General features: G+C 45.2%; 1 protein-coding gene across 2 annotated transcripts in view; it reads right to left on the bottom strand.

The window, feature by feature from the left end:
• ZNF407 (zinc finger protein 407) overlaps positions 1–13,521 on the bottom strand; it is a 373,411-nt gene that overhangs the window by 211,852 nt on the left and 148,038 nt on the right. Inside the window, exons 4-5 of one of the 2 annotated variants that reach the window (XM_036246081.1) lie at positions 9,137–9,211; positions 8,358–8,609 (exon numbers count right to left, since the gene is read on the bottom strand). In XM_036246081.1, the coding sequence (XP_036101974.1) occupies positions 8,606–8,609; positions 9,137–9,211 (79 nt within the window). In that variant the 3' untranslated portion in view covers positions 8,358–8,605. Of the gene's footprint in view, positions 1–8,357; positions 8,610–9,136; positions 9,212–13,521 lie in introns of those variants that run through there. The other variant, XM_036246080.1, reaches the window with a different exon arrangement.

The raw sequence follows: 13,521 nt of genomic DNA, 5'->3' as shown, positions 1-13,521 counted from the left end.
GAGCCTGCCAGTGTGGTGTGCAGCCAGCCCAGGTCTACAGTGCGCTCCTCCCCTTCTGTGTGCCAGATAAAAGCATCATCTCTGCTCAGTCCACCCATTATTTCACTGTGGAGAACTCGCAGGAAAAGTCGTGTTCTGCACTGTACCACCCGACAGATGCAAACAATAGCGACACCACACTGAAAAAGTCTCTGATTTCTGTAACTGCATCAACTATAAACACGCTGCAGACCAAAGCATATCTTTTTAGTTCATTTAAACATATGTATACTCATACTTGTTTTTATGTATGGGGTGGGCAAAAGTAGGTTAATAATAAAAAATAACATAATAAATGAATAATACGAGAATAAACTGTGTTTGCGGACTCACAACTATAAACCTACTTTTGCCAACCCCTGTATTCTGTTTCCTCAATAAGCACCTTTAAGGAGGAGGAGTTATCATTTACCAGCAGTTACTAAGATTAAAAGTGCTAAGAGGAGCTGAGCAGGTGTGGCTCAGTGGTTGAGCGTTGACCCTGCACCAAGAGGTTGCTGGTTCAATTCTCAGTCAGGGCACATGCCCAGGTTGTGGGCCCCATCCCCAGTGGGGGGGCATGCAGGAGGCGGCCAATCGATGCTCTCTCTCATCGATGTTTCTGTCTCTCTCCCTTCCTCTCCTTCTAAAATCATAGAGAAAAACAGGTTTGTTTAGGACACAGCCGGGCTGAGAGGAGACGAGGCACTGCACTCGCTGCTGGCAGAGACCGCCCGCGAAGGGGCGCGGCCTACCGCAGACCAGGAGCCCAGGCTCTCTGTGCCACAGGGAGGCAGAAACTACACACTCTGTAGGCACAGTCCATTTGTAATTGCCACCGTCTCGAATGGCTAGATGATCTAGGCAAGTCTCTGAAACTGTTTCCCATCTAACACATTTCGAGGTTCCCTTCAAAGTCCCCAATTCTCCATTATTCTACAGTAAGCTACCTAGTGTTAGGGCAAATTAAATCTAGGAAGCTGCTAACATTTGCAAAGCAAATGAACTAAGGCCTTTGGAAAGCCCTAGAGAACACCTGTTCCCTCCTTAAAAGTGGTCAAGTATTTCCAAAAAGAACAGTGACCCTTAGTGATTCTGTATAGTCTAAAATCACTGATAAACCATGAATTCTTCCAATAAGGAAAAAAATAAACTCTGTACTCTTACTTCCGAGCATCATTACTGGCAGTAACACCCTAACAACAAGGGCTGGCCTGCCCAAGCCACGTGTGGGGACAGCCACGCCCACTCCTGACAGCAGAGCCAGGCCACTGGTGCATGCCCTCTGACACTCGGGGGCTGTGGCAGCAACGCCAGCAGAAAGGGCAGATGGAACCAGTGTAGACACTATGAGAAAGGAATGCTGCGGCAGAGCAGACACTTAAAACGGGACACAGAAGCTACTTGTGACTGCAAGGTACAGCACGCTCTTGGGTTGGAAGCCTCCGCTGCCAAGGACAGAACCCATCCAGACTCTTCTGAGATGCTGCTGAAGCGTCATGGGGACCCCTGAGAAGCGAGGCTGGGCTCCATCAGCAGCCAAGTGGCTGCGGAGCATGTCCGATTCAGGCCAGAATGTTCAGAGATGTAATCATGTCTCATCACGCAGGCCACCACCACAGTGGGACGGCACTCACGCAAGTCAGTGGCTAAACGTACAAGAGAAAAATCTCCAAGTCCAAAGAGGTTTCTTTTCTCTGAGGAGGGACCCACAGCTCCTTGGAGACACAGAGAAGGCGCCCCCAGCCGACGTGGTCTTTGGGGCCTTCCTCCAGATTCAGCCAAAGTACATAAGGTTTTCCTGGTTTTACGCGGTTCTGTTCTACGCAAGTGTTATTTTTTTATTTAATCAAAAGAGGGATCTCGCCCTGGCCGGTTTAGCTCAGCAGTTAGAGCGTTGACCCACGGACCAAAGAGTCCCAGGGTCGATTCCAGCCAAGGGCACGTACCTCGGTTGCGGTTCGCCCCGGCCCCAGTTGGGGTCATGCGGGTGGCAACCAATCGATGTGTCTCTCACACATCTCTCTCTCCTCTCTCTCTCTCCTCCTCCCTCCCTCCCACTCTGTCTAAAGATAAAAGTAAAAAAATATCCTCAGGTGAGGTTTAAAATAAAAGAAGAAAGAGGGATCTCAAAAATTCACTGACACTTTGAAATATGTTCATATAGTGCTATTACTATGAGTACTAGTAACATAAATAATATTGGGATAATTCCTTTGTTAAAATTTTTCCTCATCTTCAAAATCTGATTATCATATAAACAATATATTTCTTCAGAAGGCAAAGGCATAAATTTGAAAAGACCTGAAATCCAGCAATAAGTCTGCCACTTTCTACTTGGCAAAAATATATGGCATCTCCATGTTACATAATTATAAATATGAGATGAGAAAAAAGACCCTCTGAACACTGGAATGTGCGGAGAACAAAGGGGGAAATTATCGTTTTATAATTAACTTCAAAGAAAAATTGGATATGACTTAAATAAAAACTTTCATATATATGTTCTACTGAGCCTACTGTTTCCTGTCATTCTTTGCTCTATCAGGTTAGCATGGAATGGGGGCACCTGAAAACTCACGTTTTTATCTAAAAACGAGCACTTTGTCGATTATAAAAAGTGGTGTATCCAGTATACGGACGGCTCTGTGTTTGCACAGCTGTGAAGTCATGTCCCCTCCACCATCACCTCAGAAACAAGAACAGGTGTCTGCTCAGCATCACGGAGTGGGGGCGACGCCACGCCGACCAGAGCACACAGCTGGGGCTGACGCACCGAGGGCAGGACAGCAGCGACACGGAACTGCCGGCCTGCGAGATGGGCTCACAGGGCGGCCGCGTGTCATCTACTGGACCCGCGGAGAACAAGGCCGTGCAAACAGGTCCCAGTGCAGAGGCCAGTACTCAGACCTGCTCCCCTTTGCCCATCTCTGTGAAGCCGACCAGAAGGAAAGGAGCCAACCCCGCACTCAGGACTGTCCCTGGAGAGATGGCATACACCTCCTCCCCCAGGGAAAACGAACAGAATGTGCTAGGGGGCAAGTGCGTCAGGCTGCAGCTACGAGGTGACTGTTCAGGCAGGGGTCTAGGATCAGGACCCTGAGACTGTGCACCCTGATCCCGGCCTACGGGACTGAGGGCTGGCTTCCAATAGGAACCGAGGGAGATGCTGAGACAGACATCACACTGTGTGATTATGTCCAGGAAATTACTGTCACGAAACAAGGAAGAACTGGTTACATTAAAAACTCCATGGAAATGATTATTTCCCTGAAAAGCAGATCTCTGTTTTGACATCATATGCTACACAGAAACAGTTCTAACTAGAATCAGGTTGATTCGTGTGAAATTACCAATATTTGACAGGTTTTAACCTGAAGTGTCTATTTCACCTGAGTCAACCTTAAGAGGTTCGTTCTCAGTAAATACCAACCGGTGTCATGACTCTCGGAAAGGATCAAGAATTAGCTGATATGTATGACGGTATTTTGCCTTAAGATGAACACAAAACCCGCATGTATCCCACGAACGTCACCGTCTGCCTGTTCGCTCCTGTGGGTACTAAGGAGAGAGCACCACATTTTGCCCATTTTAAGCTCTCAATTTATTACACAAGTGACCCTAGGACCAAAAAATGGGGGGGGGAGGGTCTGAGAGAATGACCTCTATAAATCCCTGGTTTGTCCTATGGAGATCTGTGGCACAATGAAATGTAAAAATCTTGTTTCTCGTATTAAATGCATGATCAAATCACTGTGATCCAACCTTACAAAAATTATTTCAGAAAGGTTATAAATTTCCTGAAAATTCCTCAGGAAAAATTTTAATCTTGGGCCTTTATAAGCAAGTACCAAGATATCATGAATATAAAGAACCTCTCACAGAAAGTCAGTACAGCCCTGGCCGGTTTGGTTCAGCGGTTAGAGCGTCGGCCTGCGGTCCTGAGAGACCCGGGTTCGGTTCCCGCTAAGGACACGTACCTCGATTGCGGTTTGTCCCCGGCCCTGGTCGGTTGTGCGGGTGGCAATCACTCGATGTGTCCCTTTCACATCGATGTTTCTCTCTCTCTCTCTCTCTGTTCCTCTCTCTCCCTCCCACTCTACCTGAACAAAAATGGAAAAATGTCCTCGGGTGAGGATAAAAAAAAAAAGAAAGAAAGTACATATAATGAAACTGTATCAAGTTGGTAATTAGCCATAATTGAAGGCTGCAGTGGACATTCAGGTCTTTGTTCTGTTTTGTTCGGGCACTGACTGGGGTTGAGGCAAGGCTCGGGGCCTAGTTCGCCCAGGCCGGTGTGCAGGCCCTGGTCTTCTCACAGGCGGAGAAGACCCCGACTGCCCTGAGGCCCGCCAGGGAAACTCCGTGTGCTCTGCAGTGAGCACGTCCCCGTCATGCCTGGGACCACTCCCTCACTGACTTCCTTAAAAGCTAAAAGAGCAGATACTCCTACATCTAAGATCTGATTGAATTACTAGACTAAATGGTAGCAAAACAAATCCCTTAAAAGACAGACATTTCGCATTCAATAACAATGTATTAGTTCAGGCAAGAGCAATGGGAACATACATACTAGGAAACTAATAGCTAATTATGTACACAAAACCCCACTGTATCTATTTCTACATAGGAATAAAAGAGAAGGCAACAGAACAAGATGTCGTTTAACAAAGCTACCAGCACGACAGCACACACCTGTCTGAGTAGCTCCCTAAGCTAGCATCAGAGGACAGGATTCTAAGGTACGCGATGCTGTATAGCCTTCTAGGTTACTATGTTAAGAGCCAGAACTGTTGGGCTTGGGGAATTTCTATATATACTCCATAGGAATATGATGAAAAACGAGATCAACTAGAGATGGAATAAACAAGATAGACTCAGAGAAGAAGTCAAGGCATCAGACTGAGACTTGAATTAAAAAACAGCTTGGCTGGATAACCAGGAAAGAGGGAATACGTACAGTCCGGGTGCATCTGGAAGAGGCAGGACATGTTGAGAGAGGAAGACGTAGACTGTGGAGTTGGGAAAAGAATGTGCTAACCAAGTCAAATGGAAGATTAAAACGCTTCTTTGCAGCCAGTTCTGCGACAGGAATCGGGGAGAAGGAGCCTGGATCTCGTTCTGAGGGAGCACCGGGACCCGGCAGCCAGCCAGGAAGCAGGGAGGGAGGTCCCCAGTAAGTGGCGGGTGACAACGCCACCACCGCCCCGTCTCTCCCTGGGTCTGGACTGCACACGGACGGGCACAATTCCAGACGAGCTCGAGGCTTTGCTGCCTCCTCGAATGTGCAGAAAAGAGCGACTAACAGCCTTCAAGGTTCTTCCCAGGCCGCTTCCAACCTGAAGTCCAGGCTCGTCCTCACGGTTCCCACAGTCCACTAGATGAAACACCCACGGGACACCACTTCCTACACCCACACAGCCTGGGACGTGAGTGCCTCCCCTATTCCACACCCCGAGCCCATGTCCCAGGCCACGCCGGGCTCACACACCTCTCGGAGCCCACGGCGCTGTGCTAGGAAGGCTCTCACTGCACGTCCGCCAAAAGGTTGCCCTCACCAAGGCCTTCCCCGCCCCCACCCTAAGTCCCCTCCCAGACACCTGGGCACCCCTGCGCTGCCAGAAAACTTCACACAGAAATAAACGTTCCGAGAAAAGAGAAGAGGAGACCAGACCCACACCAAAGACTGACAGTGCGTCTGCCCCGTAAGACCTGGTGAAATTTAGTAAATGAGGAACCGTGCAGGAAAGATTTTATTCTAAGACTGAAGGCGTTTCAGTAAGGTACTCAGTAAGACTGATAACCCCCAATGTCTGATCAAGGGGAGTCGCCAGCACCCATGTCAGGGCTCGGCCATCTGAAGGGGGCCTGGAAGGGCAACACTCACCAGCCCTGAGCTGCCCCGGCTGCCAAAAGACTCCTCCAGAAACTGCTTCACGGGAAAATACTAAGGTTTTGATCTGGATATTCATTAATAACTAGAAAAATAAGCGCATTTCCTTGGACTGGAGCTCTCAGGCTCGGACGCAGGAGCACTTAAAACCCTCTCCTGGTACACGTGGCTCAGCGAGCGTGGCGGCCTCGTCCCGAGATGTGGTCAGGTGGAGTGTCCCAACACCACAGAGGCAGGGCCAGGCCAGAGGGCCCGAGTGGTCCTCTCCCGCTCCTGGTCACACAGACGCTCACAGCCTGCTGAGATCCCAGGGCGCACGGCCAACGCCAGCGCCCCCACTGTGCTACAGCCCGGCCTTCCTGCAGAGGCACCAAGTGAGCTGCTTCAGTCCTGGTCATTGTGAGACGCTCATTTTCCAGACTGCCACCAATGCATTTCAAGTCTTAAAGATACTTTGGCTTACAACAGTACAAAGTGAATTACTTGTTTAAAATGGGGAATACTTTAGAGTGAACTTGCAAATTATTGGAACTGTTTTAAAATGTGAATTGAATTTGGCTGTATCTAGTTATGTATATTTACGTGTACAAGATTTCAGAAGTATAGCAATGTATTACTATGAAATGAGTTCATGCAAATTAAGGGACATAAAAGTATGTTCTTATATAAGCCATCACTTCAGGTGTTCATCATAGAGTCAAAAGAAATGTATTTGAAATTATTTAGTTTTCTGACGCTAATCACAGTCACGCTGACAAAATTTATTGGTTCATCAAACAATAGTGTAAGTATATGAATTGATTTGTAATTAATTATCATTTTTGCATATATCAGTCAAAGCGCAAGGCCTAAATACTTGCAAACAAAATGCATTATTAATTTAATTGTCACAGCCTATTTAGCTAACTTCTATTACTATTTGCTATAATATGCAATGCATAAAAGGCGAGAATCAAATTCAAAACATAAAAATAAACTGATTATACTGTCCTGGATAAATTAAAATAGAGCAAGCTTGCAAAATTATAGCCAAGACATTAATGTTTTAAATAGGTAAGAAAAAATGTTTAACTTAATTTAGAGAACAGTTATGCCCAAAGTGACGGTTCAACATGCTGATAAAGAGTTTCTTTGTTTCCTAAAACCATTAAGAGGCCCCTCTGGAAGAATGGAGAAAGGTGCGCTGAAAGGAAGGAGCCTGTGCAGTGTACTGTGGGAGGCTTGGCTCCTTAAACCCCAGCCCCCCAGCTGCGGCCGTCCGCGGAGACCTGCACTGAGAAGCCCCGGCACTCCAAGCCAGTGTCCGTGCGCACGAGGGAACGTCCTGTGAGCAGGTGTCATGAGCAAGAATGATCCTGAAGCTCAGAGCTTTGAAGAGGAAAAACAATTCCATCAAAGATGCTTCATTTAGATAAACCTGGACTACTCAGAAGGCAATAACCCAGAAGATGGGCTGTACCTTTCCATTTGATATTCATTTCCTGACTTTAGGAGAAAAATTGTGCCAGCGACGCAGAAAAGGCTTACCGCATCTCAAAGGGAAGAAAGACACACAATGTCTCTTGCCTCTTGTTAGGCTCCCTTTATGTGCTAGGGACCGAAACAGGTGAAAGTGAGCGTGCATGCAACACCACACAGTGTCTGGGGTTTCAAACTCCTATAACAACACATACATGGTAGCTACTATTTCTAAGGTGCCTGGAGGGTAAATACATGTATAAGATAATAAATGATACATTTGAGTTCAAAATGTATACTAGTTATATAGTAGGGAAATATTTTTTTTACTAAGTATCAGATTGAGATTGTTTATTCAAATTTATTTGTGAAATAAACACCCTAAGTACCTATATGTAAAGAATCTCAAGGTGAAATAATATAATGAGAAGATAGAGCACTGGAATTGGAGTAAGAAAAATAACACTTCTAACATTTATTATGAGATATTGAATTTAAAAATTGTACATTCCGGAAAAATTTATAGTCCTATAAAACTAGAATAATAATACACTGCTAATAAAGTCAAAGAATAATTAATTGAGATAATGCATGTGAAAGCAATGAGAATCTAGTAATTAAAAATGTTTCCACTTTCTTAAACACTTACGAAGCATAACTTTGAACTTATGAAACAGCAAGTTGCAAATTATAATTTAAATAATATAGAATATTCTGAATTTCAGGAATAATGCATTCAGGACATGCTCACTACATACATTTTGGCTCACATTAAATATGTTACAAAGAAAAGTATAAGAAACCAAAGGCAGAAGTGGAGCTATGTGGCGTCCCAATATTCTGACAGCAGTCATGTCCAAACTGAAATGCTAAAGAATACAGCACGCCTCCAGTAGAAAAGTCAAGTTAAATTCCTTGTAAACTTAGAAAATAGTTGAAGAGCATTTTAAACTTTTTAAAAGACAATTAAACATTTAAAATATGGCAGCAGTGGCTCTAGGCTACAGAGTGACAGAGTAAGCGGCATGGTGACCGACATTTAAAACAGTGTTAAAGCGAACGGCTTTCCAACACCATGTTGGAGGACTGGGAAAGGCGGACAAGCTATGTCTTGGATGGAAGCTTAGGGCGCCTACCCTGGTCGAAGCAGCTGCAAGCGTTAAAGATGAAAGGTTTCGGAAGTAGCCCCGCTCGCCTGGCAGCTGACATCACTATATTTCAGCTCACCTAATATGATTAACTTTAGGTGATGAAGCTAATTATGATACAGTAGCAAGAAAAAAGAAAGCCTGGCAGTTGATGACATAATAATTGTAGTGTTATTTTTCATGACATGGCAAATGTAGTATTATTTTAGGGGTGACAAGAATGTATTACTTTCTTAATATCAGCAATGTTTAATTCTACAGTAAGAATGTTATTTTAAAACCTCAAAATAAAAATATAGAGGAAAATAGACCAAGTTTAGTCTTACATATTTATTTTAGCTCATTCGAATGTATTGGCAGAGGTCAATCCCCTCCAATTTAACTCTTCTACTGTTTCAAGGTTGTTTTACAAATTCACAAACTCAAAGTCCCTCAAAGCCTTTCAAATCTTAATATGACAGTAAATTTTTGAGAGAGAAAGGCATAAAACATGATATTCCACAACAGAGTACCGCAAACGCACACCATATGTACTGACTTGATAAAAATTCTAGAAGTCACCTTATTAAACAAATTCTGAAATGAATATATTAGGTTTTTAAAAATGAATGAAAATTACCTTTCTTTTGGGGTGCCAACTCCATGTTTGCCGAGCAGATGAGTGTTTAAGTGCTTCTTCATTACAAAAGCAACCCTAAAAAAGATAATAATAGTAATTATAGAAATAAACTTGGCTCTGTTAGAGTTATATACAAAAAGTATTTAAAAAATAGGCATGTGTATATATGGATGTAACATAACAACACACAGTACAGCTAAACAAACAGCTTGCATACAGACTAAAGATACTGCAATACTTGGAAACCAGAAAAAAATAACTGCATTTAAACTGACTGGTTCGTTTTCTGATTTGAGTCTACTAACGTGACCAAAACAATGCTGCCAGTCTCTCATCTGACAGTCCTCATCTTCACTGTCAGTCAGGAAGCAAGAGGAAGCAATATCTCAATGTAATAACATTCACTGCCCCCTGGTTGATCCCACACTTCAATCACAAGGTGATTTCAGAAAATGTCGTTTTATTAAATATTTAAGGGACTGTAAAAGACAAAATGAAGTTGCCTTAAAAACATGATAATAATTTGAAGGGAGGTTTTAACAGTGATATAAATGTTCATTGTATCCGCAGCACAGGCTGAAGTACCAAGAAGATGTCAGAAGCTAAAACAAAAGTATCTCCTGACATGCTATCCTATTTTACACACAGATCAGCTCGCCGGACTAGTTCTGTTGACATGAACACCGACAGGAGTCTGCAGCTGGCCCATGGAGCGCCCTTCTTCTACTGAGCATGGCACAACGTCGATGTGATTGTGTTGTGTGGTTGTCTAAAACAATTTAGATCTCCTTCAGAAGCATCAAACTCAAACAGCTCTCTTCATGAGCAAAAATAACTTTTACTCTTGTAACTTTCAGTATAAAAGGGCTTGCAAACATTTCTGTTAATTATGTCTTACAGCTGTCCTTCATAAAGTTAATTACTAGTAGCTGAAAGGCAACAGACTATTTGCATATGTACATGAAAGGCATGACATATGCAAAAATACAATTTTAATTAGCATTCTGTGATATGAAGGACTACAGATCAAACTGGCATGTTATAAGATCCTTAACATTAAGCACTGAATTCATCTGGACAAGTCCGCACAAACGGGCGGCGTCAGACTGTGACGTGCTGGGGCTTTCTGGAAGAAACGTGTGTTGAGAGCCAAGACCAGAACAATTTCTAAAACTGTGACAGCTTCTTTCATTTATTTACCTATTTATTTATTTATTTTGGTGTGCGCCCCTAGCGGGAACCGAACCCAGGACTCTCTGGTCCACAGGCCGATGCTCCAACTGCTGAGCCAGACCGGCCAGGGCTGCTTCTTTCCTTTTAGTGTTTGGTCGATTTGGGTTATTTTCATACGCTATCACGGAACCTCCGTTTTGTGGCTAAAATAATATATCTGTATTTTTTAAATGACTACTAGGATTTCATTATACAAATAATGCATCTCTATACACTGAAAATAACATTCATTCTATCTCATGAAATATGTAATAACTATGGACAATTCACACTTTACAACTATAAATAACTGATCACACCATCAATCATTAAAATGAAAAAACAATGATCACATATGAAGAATCAAACTGTGATGATATTAAAGGCTTAGCAAAAATAACTACAAAATATTCTATATTTGTTTCTGCTTGATCTGGACAAAATAAATAACATTTTTCATTTCCTTAGAAAAGAATACAGTAATAACAACAGTCCATTTAAACCATAACTTCCCCACTGTCCTCTATTTTCCTATAATTAAAAAAACATAAAGCTAATAGCGAAGAGCAAAGGTTAAGAACCCAAAGTTGCAAAGCAAAGCTTATGTACATGAGCAAGTATAATGGAAGACCTGGGCATAGAAAACAGTGCGGTTTTAAAAGAAAAAAATTATTAATTAAACTGTTTCCGTTTTAAGAATTCAAACAAAAGTGCAACACTGCCCAGACAACCAACGAGTCCGCAAGGAGGGAGCATGCCGCCCTGGTCCGCCCAACCTCTACCACACGAAGTATTTGGAGGAGCAGCCATTTATATTATTATGGAAATATAATTATAATTCTAAAACACACTGAAGTGATAGTCAAAATATTTATTCATCCAAAATCTGATTTAAAGTAAGTTTAAATTCTCTAAATTTGGTCTACCAAAAACATGAGGAATGTCAGGTCTCCTCTCCTCTCGGATAAAACCGCGGCCAGCGTGAGAGCAAAGGAACTGGGCCTCCAGGGACAGGACGCCGTCAGCACACCCTGACGACCGGGCGTGCCCCGCCCCCCAGCGCTGTTCTAGTATTTTCAACATGCTCCTTATTGTGGAAATTTATCATCTAGATACCACAAGAAATAAGGAACACCTCCTCCTGACACCTTCACACACTCCCTCCGTGCCCCACACACGTGGACGGCACGCAGCCGTGGGCAGCTTCGGCGGGTGGGATGGAAATCAGACCGGTCACGGCCTGCAGCTTCTCCGGGGGGGGGGGGGGGGGGCTCCAGGCTGCCACACCTGCACTAGGAGCGGTTCAGCAGCTCCTGGGCATCAGTGACAGAACAAACCTAAGTCCCTGCCTCAAAAAACGTGAAGCCCGGTGAGGAAAACAGACAAGAAGGAAGGAGAAACAGAGCCTCAGAAATGGTGACCTGGGAAGAAACACGAGAACGAAGACCTGAGCTGTCACCAGGGACCTAACTGCCCGCAGGAGGCTCAGAATGTGGTCTGGGAGCACAAGGTGACAAGCTGGGCATGGCGAGGAGCTGGGAGCCACCACCCACAGGAAGGCACCCAGAGGCCTGGGCTGGGAGCCGGCGCGCCCTTCTCAGAGGGTGCCATGCAGGGCAGGGCAGGGACAGGGGCCCGGTGAGGGCGACGAGCTGGTGGCCAAGGCAGTTCGGGCTGGCACCCAGAGGGAGAAGCAGCGCAGGCATCAGGACAGGAGAGACATGGCAGCCTCACATTTTAACAGGTCCCTCTACTGGAGGGAGAGGGACAGAGAAAACAGGAAGGGGGAGGAGGGACACCGAAACGAGGGGTGAACTAACGGTCTCTTGCACTAATTCAGGCACAGACGACAGCGGCTTGGACCAAGGGCTGGCAGTAGAGAAGAGATCTGGTCGAATTCTAGATATCTGCTTGTGATTAGGGACGACCAAATCTCCCGTGGATGGGACGGGGAGGCAGAGCAGTCATCCAGGTTCGGGCCTGGAAATGCCGAGCTGCTCTAAAGGAGGGTGCGCGCCGGGGCCCCGCGCCGCGGGGAGGCCCACCGACACCTGGGAGGTGTCTAACGGGAGGCCGAGCAACGGGTCTGGAGTCTCGGAGCAAACTCGGCTGAAAACAGACTCTTTGGAGCTGTTGGCCTGGCAAGTGCCTGACACCCTGAAGGAACACCTTGAAATAATAAAAAACAGGGTTTCTTAAATATGATTGATTTCCAAGTATCTATAATTGCCTGAAATAGCGTCACTTAAAGCTGTTCTTGGTGTCAGAGAGCAGCACAGTAATAACACGTACATCCCAGCTACAGATTTCTGCTTCTCAGGACAAAACTTTCATACTGTATCTCCTAATTTCAGAATAATCTTTTCCACACGGTATCAATATAATAGAAACCTCGTCCTTCAATTCCTTAGATTTTATCACAGTGGAATTATTTCAACTTGAAAATCACAAAAGATTATCTGACTGACCTATTAACGTAAATAAAATGCACCACCGTGAATTGAGAGAGAGAAAAGCGAGAGCAACGAACACGCACAGCCACGGCGCGGGGCAGCCCGCCCGTCCACGGCGGTATTCGATGCAGGACCAAGGGCAGGCGGCACACGCTGCGTCCCGCACCGGAGGAGGAGAGCGCGGCAGCAGGATGAGTCCCGAGCTGCTGCTCCGCTTTTCTGTGTCCTCCTCATCGCTCTGAAAAGGTCAGATGCTCCTCAGCCACAGGCCTGCAGGACATCACATCCAACTACTTGGAAATTTCTAGTGATCAGGTCAGTGTAGTCCAGGTTGTGGGAACATAAATGTATTTGCTTTTAAGAAGTTAAAATCTAAAGACAGGAGCACGTGGGTTAAAAGAAAAACACGTTAATCTAAGACAGTGATGAGCACATTCACCTCCTGCTCTGGGTCATCGACACATCCCTCCCACTGGTCCCCTCCATGCCACACAGGTCCCAAGCTGCTGGTCAGAACACAGGGTGAACTAAACAGTTACATAACCGACAGTCCTCAGTCACTGAAGCAGCACAAAAAACACAAACCGGCCAGCGAACAGCAAGGTTAGCGGGCCGGGACAACCAGAGGATCACACACGACAGGCACCCTCACCCAGACACGCGTGGCCGTCTGCGCTCCCGCTCACTCGGGAAGACTCCCACAGCGGCTGACAGGAGCAG

Source organism: Molossus molossus, unplaced genomic scaffold, assembly GCF_014108415.1.
Source record: "Molossus molossus isolate mMolMol1 unplaced genomic scaffold, mMolMol1.p scaffold_m16_p_6, whole genome shotgun sequence".
NCBI lineage: Eukaryota > Metazoa > Chordata > Mammalia > Chiroptera > Molossidae > Molossus > Molossus molossus.
Note: the sequence above shows the minus strand (reverse complement) of the source record. Positions and strands in the feature narration are given on the sequence as shown.